At 35.2% G+C, this 18,651-nt stretch overlaps 1 protein-coding gene across 1 annotated transcript in view; it reads right to left on the bottom strand.

Moving 5' to 3' along the window:
- Nucleotides 1–3,006, bottom strand: part of LOC118764058 — a 3,203-nt gene extending 197 nt beyond the window's left edge. Inside the window, exons 1-2 of the mRNA XM_036504379.1 lie at nt 2,889–3,006; nt 1–1,268 (exon numbers count right to left, since the gene is read on the bottom strand). The exon at nt 1–1,268 is cut by the window's left edge and continues 197 nt beyond it. Coding sequence (XP_036360272.1) covers nt 736–1,268; nt 2,889–3,006 — 651 coding nt within the window. The 3' untranslated portion in view covers nt 1–735. The remainder of the gene's footprint in view (nt 1,269–2,888) is intronic.
- Between the last annotated feature and the right edge of the window lie 15,645 nt (nt 3,007–18,651).

The raw sequence follows: 18,651 nt of genomic DNA on the forward strand, positions 1-18,651 counted from the left end.
CAGGAAAAAAAAATCAACATTTATCATCAATGAAGAAGCTGATATCATATGCTATATAACGTTCTGAGAATATATGTATTATCAGTTTGTTACTTTTACCCATGATGCCTCTGTCCTTTATGGCTTGTAGTATATATCTTCATGTGTATGCGATATGTTTTTAATGTGGATGCATGCAATGTATTTTATATACGGAAAATAAATCGCTCCAAAGCCAACATTTCTTTCAGTTATTCCATTTAAGTTCGTTATTTCTTCATTTCGTAACTTCCTAATACAAGATTTGTTTTAGTCAATTTCCAAATTAGTAGTATTCTCCATAATGGTTCTGAGAATGCAAAATATGCGAAGATGACTTGGTTACTCTTTTGTGGAATCATTTCAGCTTGTAGAAGACATCTTCAAATTGCACTTGGTTCTTTGCACTTCTGTTTCAAAGTGATCGAAATTCAAATCTTCCATAAAAATGTATTAATTTGTTTTTCCAAACACCAGCTTAATGATAAAGTTATTTTACTAAATCCTTCATTATTAACTGATACAAATATAGTGTGTATTTCAACAGAAATATGGTAACAGAAGGATTTCATCGAGACCATTTGGAAAAATGACAAAGTTCTCAAAAAGTGATTATCACCGGTTTCAGTAAAATATTCGACTGAAGCTTTATAGTAATATTCAATGATTGTTAATCATCATGTTTTCTCTAATCTGTGAATTTTAATTAAGTGTATTTTACGAATTTCTTTCATGGGGATTTTTGATAAAATTTTGACAGCTCTTTACAAATTTAAGACCTGATTCTTTTATAGATATCACAAATTTAGCTGGTTTTTCTTTTTTAATTTTCTGTATAGCAATATTGTTTGAAGTTGTACCAATACAAACACTTGATATGTACATGTTACCAGCGGATCTTGTCATTTGCAAATTTTCGGCAAACTTCGAAGACTGGGCTTCTGGATGAAATTGCCTCATCATGTTTGGTGTAAAGTCCGTTGTCTGGTATTTGTCTTGTTCTGCAGGAATATTGTTTCTGCGGTGTATGGAGGAAATAGTAGAATCCGATTCGGAAATGCTTGAAGTATTAGTACAATCTTTTTGTGTTGCTTCTGCTTTATCCGTGTTCGCGGTTGGTGTTTGTGCTGATCGAGACATCTCTGCATTTCTTACCTTTTCCAGCTTTCGGCGACAACTGCTGCATTTCCTGGTTAATGGTAAAGGGAAATCGTTGTCTTCATCGATGTTAATAATCTGACGGAAACATGCTGTAAAACAGTAAAACAAATAACTAGAGACACAGCACATACTGCAACGGCAACAAAAGCGTTATATTCTCACTTCGATAGTCGGACAGGGTAGTTGGTCAGCTGACCTCTCTGGCTAGCAGTCACACCTAAGTGATAACCACACAGCTCTGACCAATGTTAATAAGTACGTACATTGGTCAAGGTGACTGCCGATTGGTTGTCCCGAGCAAGTAAACGAAATCGTTTCAATTCACTATGGTTACTGAATAGTAAAGTAGCCTGCGCTCTGATTTCTAACAAAAGACATTCCGTAGAAACATAGCTGAAATAACACAGCTACCTTAGGGTCCAGCTACCGTAGAAGTGGGACGTTTTAAAATGTTGATATGAACTAGATGTAAGCTACAAAACATTTAGAGACAGCTTAAATAAACATATAAACGTGTGCAATATTTTGTGTGTGTGTGTGTTTGTGTGTGTGTGTGCGCGCGCGCGTGTGCGCGTGCGTGTGTGTGTGTGCGTGTGCGTGTATGTGTGACTGCGTGCGTGTGTATCTATACACACATTTAGTGATTCGCTCATACTACTAATCAGATGTAGTAAAGCCCATGCTTCGCTGAAGAGGTCTAAGAAGGCTTAAACATGTCAGGAATTGTCCGCTACACTTTTCGAAATTATTAAAGCCGTTAAGCTTATTTCTCAGTATATAACTGTTTCTAATTAGATTTGCGATGCTCATTACATCAGAAGTATTATCATTCACTAACATGTGTGTGTGTGTGTGTACGGTTGTGTGATTGTGCGTGCGTGTATGTATGTATATATATGTATACATGTGTGTATATATATATATCGACATGTATCGACATCAAATTGTAGCCCCAAAATAGTGCAGTGTTCCAAAGGATGTTTCGAACATACACACACACACACCACACACACACACGCATATACGCACACACATATATAGGTATATATATATATATATATATATATATATAGAGAGAGAGAGAGAGAGAGATAGATAGATAGATAGATAGATAGATAGATAGATAGATAGATAGATAGATAGATAGATAGATATATAGATAGGTAGATAGGTAGATAGGTAGATAGATAGATAGATAGATAGATAGATAGATAGTTAGATAGATGGATAGATACACATATTATGTACATATAATATATATATATATATATTATGTACATATAATATATGTATCATCGTTAAATGATGTTGATATATATATATATACATATATATATCAACATCATTTAACGATGATATATATATTATATGTACATAATATATATATATACATTATATGTACATAATATGTGTATCTATCTATCTATCTCTCTCTCTCTCTCTCACTCTCTCTCTCTCTCTCTCTCTCTCTCTCTCTCTCTATATATATATATATATATATATATATATATATATATATATATATATACCTATATATGTGTGTGCGTATATGCGTGTGTGTGTGTGTGGTGTGTGTGTGTATGTTCGAAACATCCTTTGGAACACTGCACTATTTTGGGGCTACAATTTGATGTCGATACAACAAAATGTAAAAAACGGTAAGAATCGAATTATGATACACAATGTAAAGAAAATATGCATGATCTTACCTCGTAGAAAGCATTCGGCTATGGAATGTTTTTGTTTCAAAAACTTTAAACTCTCATTAGGCAGTTTGTACAAATTTTGATTCCCCTCTGTAACCAGCTGTAGAAATCCATCACTCATTTGGGATTTAAATATAAAACTGCTATAAAGAGACGAGTATTAGAAAAGAATTACGGATAACCTACCTCGAAGTGCTTAACTTATTAGTGACATGCATACACTCTAACTAAATATATAAAAAAACAAAAGTGCTCAACAAATGCTTCTGTAAATTTTGAATTATTTGGGGCTATGACACTAAGTCTGCACAGTAAAAGGGTTATCAGAAAGAGTCAATTTCTGATACTCCGTTAAAGAAGTATGCACGATCGCGTTCTCGCCAGCCGCTGTTACGACGACTTTTCTTCCGATACATATTTGTGTTTTTAAACACATCATATCCATAATAGATGTTATATCTGAGCGAATACCACAGTAATTTGCCTATCAACGATGTATATAATTATTAAGTATAATACGTAGATGACTAATTTAATTTAATACTACTTCATATGCGTATACAAGCTCTTTTATCCAGCCGGCCGTCTTTTCGCAATACTAGTGAAAGTCTCATTCACAGTCCCATATATCGGAGGCGTCAGGTTGGTCGTGAGTACATGTCATTGACTAGGCTTAACAAGGCCGAAATGCACCTGGTGATATATTGCTAGCCGCTGCTGGGACAATATTTTCGTTTCCTTCTGATTTATTTACTGTGTTTATAAATATTGACCGTATTAATTATCACTAGACGAATACATCAACAACGTATATTGTGGAGGAGTATGTCTTTATCAACTTTGTGTTTGAAGGTGAATTTAGCTATAAACAAACAACTCACAGAACATTGGATTAAAACTCCTTTGGATGAAAAAAAAAAGGGTAGAGAGCTACTTGTGTGTTCGTATTTATATTTATTTGGTGTGGGTGTGTATATCGGTGTTTTTGTCCCTCGCTAATAAGAAAAACAAAAGAAAGAAAGAAAGCAAATATTACCTGATTAAAATTTTTTAAATTAGAAAATTCCAAATCTCTTATAACGCCGAAAATTCAAAATATTGATGAATCGTAGTTTCTTCGGAGCTCAACGAAAAAAAGCATTCGCTAACCTGCTTGTGCGAAAGATTAAGTAATGTCATTGTTGGAACATAGGTAAGCTTTTATCAACAATGATTCTTTCTGATGTGAAGGTTGGTTCCCGGTCTAGAGGTTAGGATGTTGAGATCGTGATCATACGGACGTTGATTCGATTCCTGAGCTGAGTATCGTGTTTTGTCTTTCAACAAGGTACGGGATTTCCTGTTGCTTCAGTCTAGTATCACCCGACTGCTGAGACAGCTATTTCTCCTCCAAGCTATAATATCCTCAATATTCTGCTGGGCCAAGCGTAGGAAGACCGATACGATGCACATGTCACCTTTATATGATCGTCAATGTTGCGAATTTAGAGGAAAGAACACACAAGACAACTTTACGTCTTTGCAATGGCTAATTGAATTGAATGCAACGAGTACTAGGAATTGACAAGAGAGTACAACATTACTACTCAAAGCAGCTGGATAAGGGGTAGGATTAAGTAGCTCAATTTAAATCCGAGGAATAATTTTCACATCCTCTGGAGGAGGACATTTTACAGGAATTCCTAAGTTTTGTAGAATGTATGTATGTATGTGTATCTATACGTACATACATATACGTACATGCATATAAACACACACATACATGTATATATATATATATATATATATATATATATATATATATATATATATATATATATATATTGTTATCTTTCGGAATGGTCGTATTGCCAGTTTAGCCAATAAAAATACACGCACTATATATTGGTGTTATTTTGCTTCAGTGTTATTTATTTTTTACATTAATCTTAATCTTATTTCGGCCAGAGTTCTTTCGTCACACTCCTGTGACCGCATTAGTGGTCCTTTGTTTTCTTCTTTCTTATTTGTGTCTCTCCTTACTAACCGTCAGCCATTTTGTATTTCTATTGTATGTTTTCATTTGCGCATGCTTATCTCTATGTGCGTCTATGTTTATTTAGTGTGTGTATGTGGGGGACCAGAGCCATACGGAGCCCAGCAAATGTCCATCAGGTAAAGAAAATGATCGCACATGCACTAGGAGCTAGTATAAGAGTTACCCTAAAAGGCCACACGTTTAAGTTTAATAATAAAATATATGCCCAGGACGAGGGCGCAGCCATCGGCGTTAGTATCGCTGGTGATGTGGCCAACCTCTTCATGGTATGGTGGGACAGAAGGCTTAAAGAACGCCTAACACAGAACTCCATACTCGTAAACATGTACTCTCGCTATGTTGATGATATCAACATAGTGGTAAAGGCACCCCCACAAGAGAGTAATGTTGATATAGTAATAGAAACTAATACTATGGAGAGCATCCAGCAAATAGCTAACTCCATCCACCAGAGTATTAAGGTCACAATAGACTACCCCACTAAACACCCCAACCATAGACTACCAGTACTAGACACTGAATTCTGGCTAGAAATTGTGAATAATAAAACCCAAATCCTTCATTCATACTATGCCAAACCTATGGCCTCAAAATACTTGATCCACCGGAACTCAGCCATTGCGGACAATGCCAAATTCAATATTTTGATGGCAGACCTCGTCAGAATAATGAGAAATGTGTCACGCATGTGCGAGACCACAGAGTTAAAGAGACACATACAATATTTCATTCACCGCACGCAGTTCTCAGGTTACAGCCATAAAGAAAGGATCAGAGTATACAAAGGAGCCATGAAGAAATTTGATAATATATTATGTAATGATAGGAATGGGATTTGCCCACTCTATAGAAACAAGTCATGGAACACTATAGAAAGGACAAAAAAGAAAATAGGGAAGGCCAACTCTTGGTATGATAGCCATAAATACCAGAGTGTCATGTTCGTTGACACCACCCCTTGGAGGTGAACTGGCGTACCGCTTTAGAAGGACCCTAGACAAACTTAAGCTAAGAATTAAGGTTGTTGAAAAGCCAGGCAACCCTATCAAATCTATAATTGGTAGAACCTATCCTTTTAGTAGAACCCCCTGTACGGATAAGTACTGTACTGTATGTAGATTTAGCCCACAAACAAACTGTAAAGCCAGAAATGTAGTCTATAGTATAAGATGTATAGAGGGACGATGCAGTAACAAGACAACGGCATACGTAGGGGAAACGGCAAGAAGCATAGGAGAGCGGGTAAATGAGCATTGGAGACAACTCAAGGAAGGTAAAAGCTCATCGATTCTGTACCAACACGCCGAACAGGAACACGGGGGATCAATCAATAACATAGAAATTAAAATATTGTCCACACATAGAACAGATGCAACAATTAGACAAATTACAAAAGCTACACACATAATAGAAAATAAACCTAGCCTGAATAGAAAACTAGAATGGAGCGCTAGCACACACCACAACATATGACGATAGAGGATCCTGAAAACATAATAAATACACAGATAAATAAACAAATAGAAATAAATAACTATATATATATTTATATATATATATATTTTTTTTTCGATTCGATTTATTATTATTATTACTAGTATTGTTGTTATACATACATACAAGCATATGTAATGATAATAATAAGTGGATGTAAACACATGAACAAAATAAGAATAAACAAAAACAACAACAACAAAAACAAAATACAAATTACATGAACGTATATAAACAGAAGATACAAATATTACAGGCATACCCCCACATACACACACCAAATAAACATAGACGCACATAGAGATATAAGCATGCGCAAATGAGAACATACAATAGAAATACAAAATGGCTGACGGTTAGTAAGAAGAGACACAAATAAGAAAGAAGAAAACAAAGGACCACTAATGCGGTCACAGGAGTGTGACGAAAGAACTCTGGCCGAAATAAGATTAAGATTAATGTAAAAAATAAATAACACTGAAGCAAAGTAACACCAAATATATAGTGCGTGTGTTTTTATTGGCTAAACTGGCAATATGACCATTCCGAAATATAACAATATCTGTTTCAACACACGACTTCACATAAAAATTCTTGCACAACAAATATTTAAACGTATATATATATATATATATATATATATATATATATATATAAATTAAACGATTTAGGAATGGCCTTAATAGGCCATTCGTCCACTAGAGAGAGCAGCCATAACTCAAACCGCTAAGTAGCAGTAATTCAGAAATCTTTCCCACTAGGCCGCTGGTAGCGATAAATTTCTATTGAATTTTTTGCTACCCTAAATTGATTAATTGATTAATATATATATATATATATATATATTATATATATATATATATATATATATATATGTACATATATACATATGTTTATATATATATACACACACATACATATATATATGTGTATATATATATACATATATACATAAATCCTTTAAAAAAAATGTTTCAGCCCGAAAGGTTGCGGCCATGCTGGGGCACCACCGCTGTAAATATATATAAATATAAATATATGTAAATAAATATATACATATATATACATACATACATACATATATATATATATATTATATATATATATATATATATATGTATATATAATAATAAATATTAGGGAATAAATCCAAATTAACAGGGAAAAAATCAGATTTAGGATTAAATCCAATTTTATAGTAAAATATTATATAATATTAATTCGAGACAAAACCACTATTTTGCAAAACAAACAAGGAAAGGCTTAATCAATACATAAAAATTTTAATATAAAGTAAATAAACCGCCACTACAATTGTTTCATGTCTTCAAATGACATTCGTCAGGTGGATTTCCGATCTTCTAATCAGTTTTAATTTATGAAGTCTTATATATATATATATATATAATATATATATATACATACATACATACAAACATACATACAAACATACATACATATATATATATATTATATATATATATATATATATATATATATATATATATATATATACATATATATATATGTATGTATGTACGTATATACATATATTGTTGTAAATATGTAGTACAACTATGTACGCTGGTAGTTCTGTAATACAAGGTGCATATGTGTGTGTTGGCAGTTCTGTTCGGGTTATATTATACTAGTGGGACCCGTGTAAATTTCATAGAACGAAGACGTTTAAGAGAAGCTATTTAAGAAACAAAAGATGATTTGCATCATTAATTTTATTTTAGTGAGTTATTTCACTTCCAGTCGTAATGATATAATGATTTTAAAATTTCACTCTGTTAAACACTTTCTATTTCTCTTTTTATCTTTACCTGTTCATATCTTTAACATTTCTCTCTTTCTCTTCACCTCCCACTTCCTCTAAGCACACGAACGACAGCATAATGCATCAGCTGACTAGCTGCTCTCTCACTCACTTTCACAGTCCCTCTTCCTCTCTCCCACTCCACATCCTTCTCCTCGCTGACAAACTAAAGCGTAAAGTGTGAACGGACAGGTAGAATAATATTAGAGATTTAGTTCAATTAAAAAAAAAAACTTTCCACAATCAACACACAACCACCACCATCATCATCATTATAATTTTCAGTAACAAAGTTCATTTCACTTCAGCTGTTTGCTTATTTCTTTTTCTTCCTCTCGATGTATCTCTCTCTCTCTCTCTCTCTCTCTCTCAATATGACTGTCTTCCCTGTCCCTCTCTATCTGCTTTTCTTTAATCTCACCACCAGAACATCACCCTCTGCTGAATATTGTATCTTAAACATATCTCTTTCTTTTTACCTTTCCCTCCCCACCCAACAGCACGTTGTTTAACACTTCTTTCTCACTCGTTTCTGTTTTCCATTTTTCTCTCGCTTTTTGCCTCTCCCTTCAACTAACTATGTGATACATTTTGGCCTTATTATACATCTTTCTCTACCCCTTCCTCACTGCTTTCTTCTCTATTCACATTCCTCCCCGCTTCTCTCTCTCTCTCTCACTTTTACTCCGACTCGCACTCACTTCACCTCCCTTACTGATGTATAACGGGCGAATGAACAAGCAGATTACTGCTGAGACTAAGTAGTCGAAATTACACGCATACATAAACATAAACGCACAGTCATAATCACATATATTTCTTTCTTTTGCGCAAACGTTTTCATTTTATAAACCTCATTACCCTAAGTATAAAGTTTAACCACCACCATCTCTTTTCTGTCATTTTCTACTTCTGTACTGCAATGCTTCAAATGAACTACACAGCTCATACTTTATCGGTCTTTACTATATCATCAATTGTAATGTCAATAAAACACTGGAGTGGTTTTATTTATATATTTTTTTCTGGTTTTGAACGGTTTGGCGTTCTAGTGATTTTTCATTCTATTATTCTTTGTTCATTCCCGCCTGGGCTATGACAGGTCTTTTTATATTTTTGTTGGTCGTAACTATTCATACTAATATGTAATTCCCGACGAAGAATCTAATTTTTATTTCAAGAAGAATTCCCCGTTTTTGTCTTTGGAATTAATTAGACTCCGAAACAATTTGTAGAATTTATACTGGATCTGTACCAACCTGGATTATGAAAGAAACCATGACTTTTGGGTCATTCCAAACTGGCGATCTAGTATGAATATTTGCAACAGATTGGACATTTAAATGCCAGATGGTGTTAAATGAAGTGACAGATCAAGTCTACCACCATTACCTTCAGATATTGGAGGGGAGAGAGAAGAAAGCCATAATTTTTATGGAGGAAAATACTGGAAGACGTTTCCTTATACTTCATTTATATATATATTTTTCTTTGATTTTACTCATTCTCGAATTTGATGGACATATAGCGATACGCAAGCCGACTCAGGAAATCTTCTAGTGAGACTTTTTATTGTATCTGATGTATCTGAAGAGACCCAGAACAGGTCGAAACATGTGTTGTACCCAATAAATTCTATTACACATACCATCTATTTTATTAATACTGTTATATATATATATATATAATATATATATATATAATATATATATATATACATGTGTGTGTGTGTGTGTGTGTGTGTGTGTGTGTGTGTGTGTGTGTGTGCTCGGTAGTCCGTAGGTCCCACCGTAATTTGATTTCGAGAAATATATATTTTTAAAAAAGATCTTGCTTGCTTGAAAATCTAATCCTCTTTATTTTCCAGGTAAATAGCGAACTGATTCGACAGCAGAAAGTCATAGAACTGCAGAATCGTTCCACCATTGTTGTATTGGCGCGCGCCGGGCTAATAAAATTGTTAAGTTGACGAAACTTCCAAAAGCAACAGTTTATCGCTGTATAAAGAATTTAAAGAAGAGGGAAAGATTGATAGAAAAGAACACAAGACTCGAAGTGATTCCAAGAGCAATCCAAAGTTTCTCGTTGGCCTCAATCACTCGACTGAAGCCAACCCGTCCACATCCATTTGCCGCCTACCAAATCCACTCACAAGGCTTTAGTCGGCCTCAGGCTATAGTAGAAGACACTTGCCCAAGATGCCCCACAGTGGGACTGAACCCGAATCCATGGGGTTGGGAAGCAAGCTTCTTGTCACACTCCAACGATTTGAGATGAAACAGGCTAACATTTCCAACTGATGGATCAGAGATACGTATCTCAGAACACTAGCATTTGTGAGCCATTCAGTTAATATTAGTTAATGCATAAAGAATTATGAATTAAAGAACTTACGTATTGAGTGCTATAATTTATCGCTTCATTGTGAGTCAAGGAAAATTAAAATAGTTCCTTTGCTAAAAGTAGTGCTTTGTACGAAGACATAAATATCATTGATTATAGAAAGGCACCAGTTTTTTTTTTTTTAAGATCACAATTCACTCGAGGAAATATACGAAATGAGGCGGCATGCGCATTTATTCGAACAACGAGCAGCCTGGACGATATATAAAGACGATAAATTTGGTCTCGGAATATACAAAATATCCCCTGTATAACAAAGAATTAAAAAGTTGCGAAAAAATTTGAAGTCTGCATGCAAATAAGCTAAGCTGCATGTTTTCTCAAGGAATTTTGCTAGTAGAACAATAAAACAAGCATGGGTGGGGAATTTTGCAGAGGTGATGAGAACTCCATAATGGGTTGCCCTTACCCATATCTGTCAAATTATCATTATTGCTCCGGGAAGCTTTCTGTGAGATGTAAGGCAAATCGTGAGTACAGATATTAACACTTTACTTTGATATCTTCTCTCTCATTCCAATAAGTCTTTATACATTTTTTGTACAAATCCGGAGAAACTCTGTGATAGTCAGATTCTAGTTTCTGTTGGAGTATGCCGCACCCTACCCAATCACAGTTGTCTCTTTTGCCATCAGAATAACGGAATTAGTGCAAACCAACAAAGCACTCAGGAATTACACTATGCTACTGCCTATGTTACAGATTTATTAATTTAGATGCCAAAGAATTAGCAGCAAAGCTAAAGTTAGATGACATCTCAATCCTCTTTTGCAATACTTAAAGACCATAAATTACAATTTGAGTGTAACTAATTGCTGATTAATTGATTAACTCAGCAAAGCCAGAGTTTGGTATAGTTAGGAAAATAGCATTAAGAAAATTATTTTCAGATTAATAGCAGTATCCTCCCTAAAACCATGACACGTTATTTCAGAAGTACTCGAATAGTCTTGCAGAATAAATGAGAAGAAAAACCGTAGATTCACGCAATACTATATAGCAGATATTTATCCTTCAACAATCAAGCCTTCTTAATGAAGTCCCACAATAATGTGGCAGCAATTACTGATACTAGTATGACTCAATGATTATGAATACAAGGAAGTCACTGTTTTTCGACTACGAAAAGAAGTGAATTGTTCAATGTATCTATGGTAGCATATCACAGTTATCAGGTGAGTGGAAGAACGGAGCAATATATTTTAGATATATTGAGGAAGAAATTTTCTGAAATGGATTGTAGTCTATATCGTGATCATGGCCTAATTTTATCGAGAAATTGTAACGGCAATGAGTTGCATTAGATTTAGAAAAAATCTGACTAAAGCATAACTGTAGATACTGATCTTATCGCCGTTGATAATAATTTTAGACCATACCATTAACCGAATGAGAAATTAATAAACACAGGCAAAATTACACGCCCAGCATCATAAGGAAACTATGTTAGTAAATAGTTTTCTTTGATAACTTCCAATGAACATTCTTTCAAGATATTATGAAACACTAAGAAATAGTGGATTCTCTGAGAAAATACATAAAAGACACTGAGAGCAAAAAGCATAGGAGAGGAATAAACATGGGAAAAGGAATATTCCAGAATTTAATTTAGTAGAAAGAACTAATATAGTTAGAGAATTAATAGATTACCACTTTCCACCGGAACCTAATATGATAAATCGGAGCTGTTAAGGTTAGGGTTATTAGGCTCATTGCAGTTTAGTAGAAATTCATAGTTGGACTGCTAGGGCCCCTAGAATGGGTCTAGATATAACCCACCTATTTTCCTTTAACGGCTAAGGGGAAATAACCTATTCGTTTTTCTTTTTTCTCTATTTTGCCCACTGGCCATTTCTCCCTACATTTATTAGAGAAGCAATATCATTAGAATGACCGATTGCCAGTGGTTACGTTGTATAAATACGTGTGCGTTCTACATTGCGTGGACTTTCTTACAAGAAATTGTCAGACAAGGTCAGTGATTTTACTTTCCAGCACTTGTCCTATGTCAATTTATAAATTTAACGACATCTCATAGACCTACCTAAGATGTTTCATTTAAAACAACTTTCAGTAAAATCTGACCATGGGTTATGGGGATATCAATGCCACAGCTTATTTACAAATTTTACCATTAACGTGCTGTTTCCATAGCAACCGTAAAAAATATTTTTCATATATTTTATTTGGTATAAATCAAGTTGAGCATGTTTATTTCTTATTAGGGTTATTTTCGCACTTTACCCAGAACAACATTTAAACAAGTAAATAGTACTTTCCTCAACAATAGATCCACTTATTTCGGTTAGTGACTTATTCACGAATATACCATGAATGACAATGCCTTTTATGTCACTTCAGCCATTTGACAGGCGCTGCATTAAGAACTGTTCTGCTTTTAGACAAATGCCCTGTCATCGCAAAGGTCATTCCTTATTTACATGTAGGAACACAAGAACACCTTATTGATAGATGTGTTAACGTTTTGTAACGATGTACTCTATGTAACGACCAACCACACAATCAGACAGAAATTGCTATTTAGATTCAAAAACATTGCAATCTGCACACTTCTCATAGAGTTCCCACGCTGTTTACACGTAGGAACATCTTAAATTATATTGATAGTTGTGTTGATGTTTTCTTAAGATGTACCCTTTGCTTTTCTTTAACGACCAGTGGGGAATAACCCATTTAAAATCCTTTTTCTTTTCCGCCTGCTGGTCATCTGCACTTATCATAAAGGTCACACATTAAATCCCTTTTCAGGGCTACTTTATTTGAATTGTTACTATCGAGTAACTAATTTGCATGTTATTACGTAACTGATTTCACGAGTTTGGTATTCATCACTTATTGGGATTTCCTAAAAGCAAGATCCTATGTTAGACGGTTCGGTATTCTCTGTAAATGCACAAAAACCGTTTTAAGGGCTATATACTTTGTATTGTTGCTATTGGATTAGCGAATCGATTATGAGAATGAGATCAAGGGATTGGCCCTGCTTTTCCGGGAATTACAGGGTACGTCAGCTTGTAGATGCAAAGCGACAGTCTCGAAGACGTCAAAATGAAAAGGAGAACCTCATTGCATAAAGGAGAGATATCCAAAGACAGAGAGAAACACAGAAGCGCGAAGATGAAACAGAACATTCTTCCCCACTCACACGTTTTTATCTCTCTCTTTCTCTCTATAATATCTATGGCTTCTTAACTACTATACCAGCATAAAAAAAACTATTATGTATCATATTAGCACGCGTACAAATATATTAAATGTGTTTATTTATATATATGGTAAAAACAGTTTTTAAAGGAAAGCTTGCATTTAAGAAAGCACACACATCTGAGTTTGTCGTAGGTTAACCTACACGTCGAGATATGACTTCCTTTTGGAAATCCTCGCTGAAGAAATACCCAATTGACTGGTTTCAAATATGGAACTTGCATTAAAGTATTTTATTTCTGTGACTGAAATGATTGGGCGTGGAAACAGCTGTAGGCAGGAATTTTTTTGCATGAATTGGAATATCTTTAAATAAATGACGTCTGTACGTAAAAATTTTCTATTTTCTCCCTTTTCTCGAATCCCAGTGCAAAACGATGCGACAGTTTTTTCTGAATCGAGGGTATCCTCCATCAGTTGTCGATCCGGCACTCTACCGAGCCCGAGCCATCAACCGCAGCTCTCCTACCGTTTTCATGCACTTCCACCGATCGTATTCCACTCTCTCTCTCACCTACCACTCGTCCATCCTCCCTCTAAAATACAAACTCACCGACGACTTTCGCATTCTTCTTCCTGACCCAACAACCGCCCCCATCTTTCCCACACCGCCTCACCTGTCTTTTAAAAAAGATAGGAGTCTTAGAAATTTTGCTAGAAGCTTCACAGCTCTCAGCTCCGCACGACCAGAAACCTTTAAATGCTCTCGCCAACGATATAACACATACCCCTACATCAACAATATTACCTCTATCACGGGCCCAAGAAGCAATATCATATAACACACTACTTCTGTTACACTTTACCGAATCTCATATACTGCATCATATGCAAACTCTACGGTGCTCTTTACATTAGAGAAACAGGGTGACGCCTTGGGGATCGTTTTCACGAACACATCAGAAGCATAATACTACGACTGCCAGGGCCAAATTGGCGCTACCCACTTCAACACTGTGAATCATTCTATTGCAGATTTATCAGTGTGTGGCATGGCCTTGCACCACGGATCCCCTTCTCTAGGAAACGAAAAGAGCAACGTCTTGTATTTGATCTTGGCACGATGTGCCCGACAGGTATGAATGAACATTTTTCTTGTCATCCTTTCACCTCCTCTTAATACTTTTTACCCTTTCTAATTCTCCTTCCACACTCTCTCTCTCTGCAACATTCCAGTATTTGCTTACATCTACTCTCTCTATCACTCTTTTCCTCCTCCTTCTTTTTGCACGCCCTCTCCTATAACCTCTGTTTCACGTTTGCAGACCGTGTTAGTCTGCGTCTATTATCAGTTACAGCCAGTTTTTCAAGCTGAGAGGATGTAACACGCTGTCTTTCTTCAACTTCTCTTTTTCTCCACCCCTGACGAAGGATTGCATCCGAAACGTTGGATATTCTACTCCCCACGGCAAGTTCACTGTACCCCTTTCACTGCTTCCTCTATTTTAATAAAAGTTCAAGTGTGCAGCCTAACATGAGAAACAAAATAAATAGCCAGTACATCCAATACTACTCATAGCAAGCAAGCGGAATGAAACTGCCACCGTCTACTAAATTCAAACAAGGCAGATGGATGTGTTAGCAACGAAGTCGAAGGTTTTTTAACTAACGGGAACAGTAACTGAATATCACCCGAAGAAATACAACTGGATCCCATTATGCAGGTAAACCGGTGTATAATCAAATTCTTGTATACATGAAGTACTATGCTGTATGGAAACACGTGTAGTGATTAAAAATAACAGTTCAACCGTACTCCTTGTCTATTCTATCTTTTTCAATTATATGTAATATATATATATATATGCAGTATTTTTATATATAACAAACATAATTTGGAAAATTAGAAACTTATGTCCTAGATTATCCACATCTGTGTTGTACATTTATTTAATGTTCTTCCTACAGGTAAGGTGAATTTTTTTATGTTCGCCGCCTGTAAACATTTTTGCCAGTATATATACACAGTAAAACTTTACTCTAGCGTCGTATATTATCGACTGCTATTTCCAGTAAATATTGGTGCATTTGTTGTACCACTATCCTATTGTGATATAGGTTACACTGGTAGTATATTTATGCAATGGAGAAAATATATTGTAAGAATTGTCTTAAAGGTATACCCAGACCTTCACGTAAGGAATATTATTATATTGTCTATTATATCATAATAGACAAAAACTAATTTCTTTATACATAGATTGAGATGGAGAGCATTTCACTTTGATCATGAATCAAATGATGATGTACAAGATCAACTCAAAGAAGTCAAGATATTCCGTACGAGGAGAATTGCGCCATTTAATCTACTTCTTGCTGATTTTGAAAAGAACCTCTGGGAAATGATTCGTGATATAACGTCATAACTTAAAATTGAATAGAAGATCTGAAAACCACCTGATGAATGTCCTTAGAAGAGACACGAAACAATTGTAGTGGCTAATTTAATTTATTTGAATATTATTTAAATACCAACGGCTACCCTATATCCATTGTAAATCGGCTTAAGTACCCAAGACGACAAACACGCCGAACATACAGAAAACTCAGCAACACATGTTTCTTTAAAATACCCCATTTTAGCGAAAGGATAACTACAGCTATCCGAAGAGCCTTAAGAAGAGAAGGACTGGACATACAACTAGCCCACTCCGGCCCCGCTCTCAGAAGAGACCTTGCAAAGAAACGAGCAAGGAACAACAATCAATGCACACCAACAAACTGTCCCATCCGTGACACAGATTTATGCCAACGGGTAAATGTTGTGTATAGAATATAATGTAAGAAATGCAACAAGTTCTATGTGGGTAGCACAACAAGACTGTTACATATTCGTATCAAAAACATCTGAGCGCGAGAACATCCTCCTTCAGAAAATATCTAGACAGGTGCCGGAACACCGACAAAAGCATAACAGTCGCAACTGAGGCCAATGAAAGAAATTTGGGTAATCTAAGAATTAAGGAAGCTATAATCTTAAACAGACTAGGGCCCCAAATTAACAAGAAGCATGAAGTTGGCAATCAGTATATTATTTAGCTGCATCTGGATGTGTGTAGGTTCATTTTTGATAACATGCTCATGTATTAAATAAAAAAGAGAAGAAAAAAGAAGCTGCACGTATAATACATAACTTAGAAGCAGCGCTGCGGTGTGCTAACACACACGAGCTTCAGTCATGGCAGTCCTCACGCACTTCTCATGAGGAATTCCGGAAGGAGATTCGTGAGACCATTGCAGAGACGCTTCCGGGAAAAAAATTCAGTAACCGTTGGAAAACGGATTATAGCAAAAACAGAGAGACTATGTCGGAGAAGCCAACCGGATGTATATATATATATTGCATTATTATTTTCATTGAAACGTCTTCACTGTTATCGTTCTGTTAACGTTTTGGCGTTCATACGAGTGTACTGGCATAGATGTGGCAACATATGAAATATTGTCCAGGTATATGCAGCTGATGAAGACAAATCAAATCTACGTTGTCAAACGTATTTGAAGAGTCTGAAACCGGTCCTGCATTATCCGATTCTAGGTTTTCCATTTTTCAGATGTTCTTCCTAGAGGTAAGACAAATTGTTTTCATGTTTGTTGCACACACGCGTCTTTGCTAGTATATACGCAGTGAAGCTATACAATAGCGTCGTATTTATTACGATTGCTATTTCCCAGTAAATATCGGTGCCTTGTTGTACCATTTATTTACTTTTATATGTATAATTTTACCCTTACGGGCTATCTTTTACTGGAAAGCAATACTTTCGTATTGCATTATTATTTTCATTGAAACTTCTTCACTGTTATCGTTCTGTTAACGTTTTGGCGTTCAGACGAGTGTAATGGCATAGATGTAGCAACATTTGAAATATTTTCCAGGTATATGCAGCTGATGAAAACAAATCAAATCTACGTTGTCAATGTTTACGTGTTTACTATGAAATTTTAATCTTATTTTATATAAGTAGCAGAATTATAACACAGTAATTCCCCTTTATATAACGGTATTTTTTCATAGCGTTTTTTCAGATGGCCAGATAACCGAAGAGATGATGTTGTGGATTTCCACTTCGGCATCTGAAACTCAGAGTTTTATCTTGACTATTGAGTAATTGTGACATATTATTTTATATATAATATATATATATATAATTATTTAAACCACCTGATGAATGACTGCGACTCAAAAATTTGAAGAAGTTAGCAGGCATGAAACGATCGTAGTGTGATATTAATTATATTTTTTTAATAATTTTGTTATATTTAAATAATATAAATTAAATAATCTTATGTATTGGCTTAAGTTTTTCATTGTTTGATTTGCCTAATAGTGATTTTGTCTCTAATTTAATATAATATATAAATTGAAACTGATTTGAAAATCGGAAATCCACCTGAAGATTGTCATTGAGGACATGAAACAATTGTAGTGGCGGTTTTTTAAACTTTTTATTAAAATTTTATGTATTGATTAAGTCTTTCCTTGTTTGTTTTACAAAATAGTGGTTTTGTCTCTAATTAATATTATATATATATAAAGGGTAAAGACCCCCTTCAGTCATGAGTGACCATGGGTTTGCACCTAGAGAGTTACCCTCTGAGGCACAAGTCTGGGCAAGGTTGTTTTATGGAAGACCAGTAGTCGCCCATGCATACCGGCCTCCCCTCTCCACGCCACCAGTGTTATCCAAGGGAAAGACAAAGGTCGATACAGCTTGGCACCTGTGACGTCGCAACTCATTTCTACAGCTGAGTGAACTGGAGCAACGTGAAATAAAGTGTCT

The sequence above is a fragment of the Octopus sinensis genome, linkage group LG7 (assembly GCF_006345805.1).
Source record: "Octopus sinensis linkage group LG7, ASM634580v1, whole genome shotgun sequence".
NCBI lineage: Eukaryota > Metazoa > Mollusca > Cephalopoda > Octopoda > Octopodidae > Octopus > Octopus sinensis.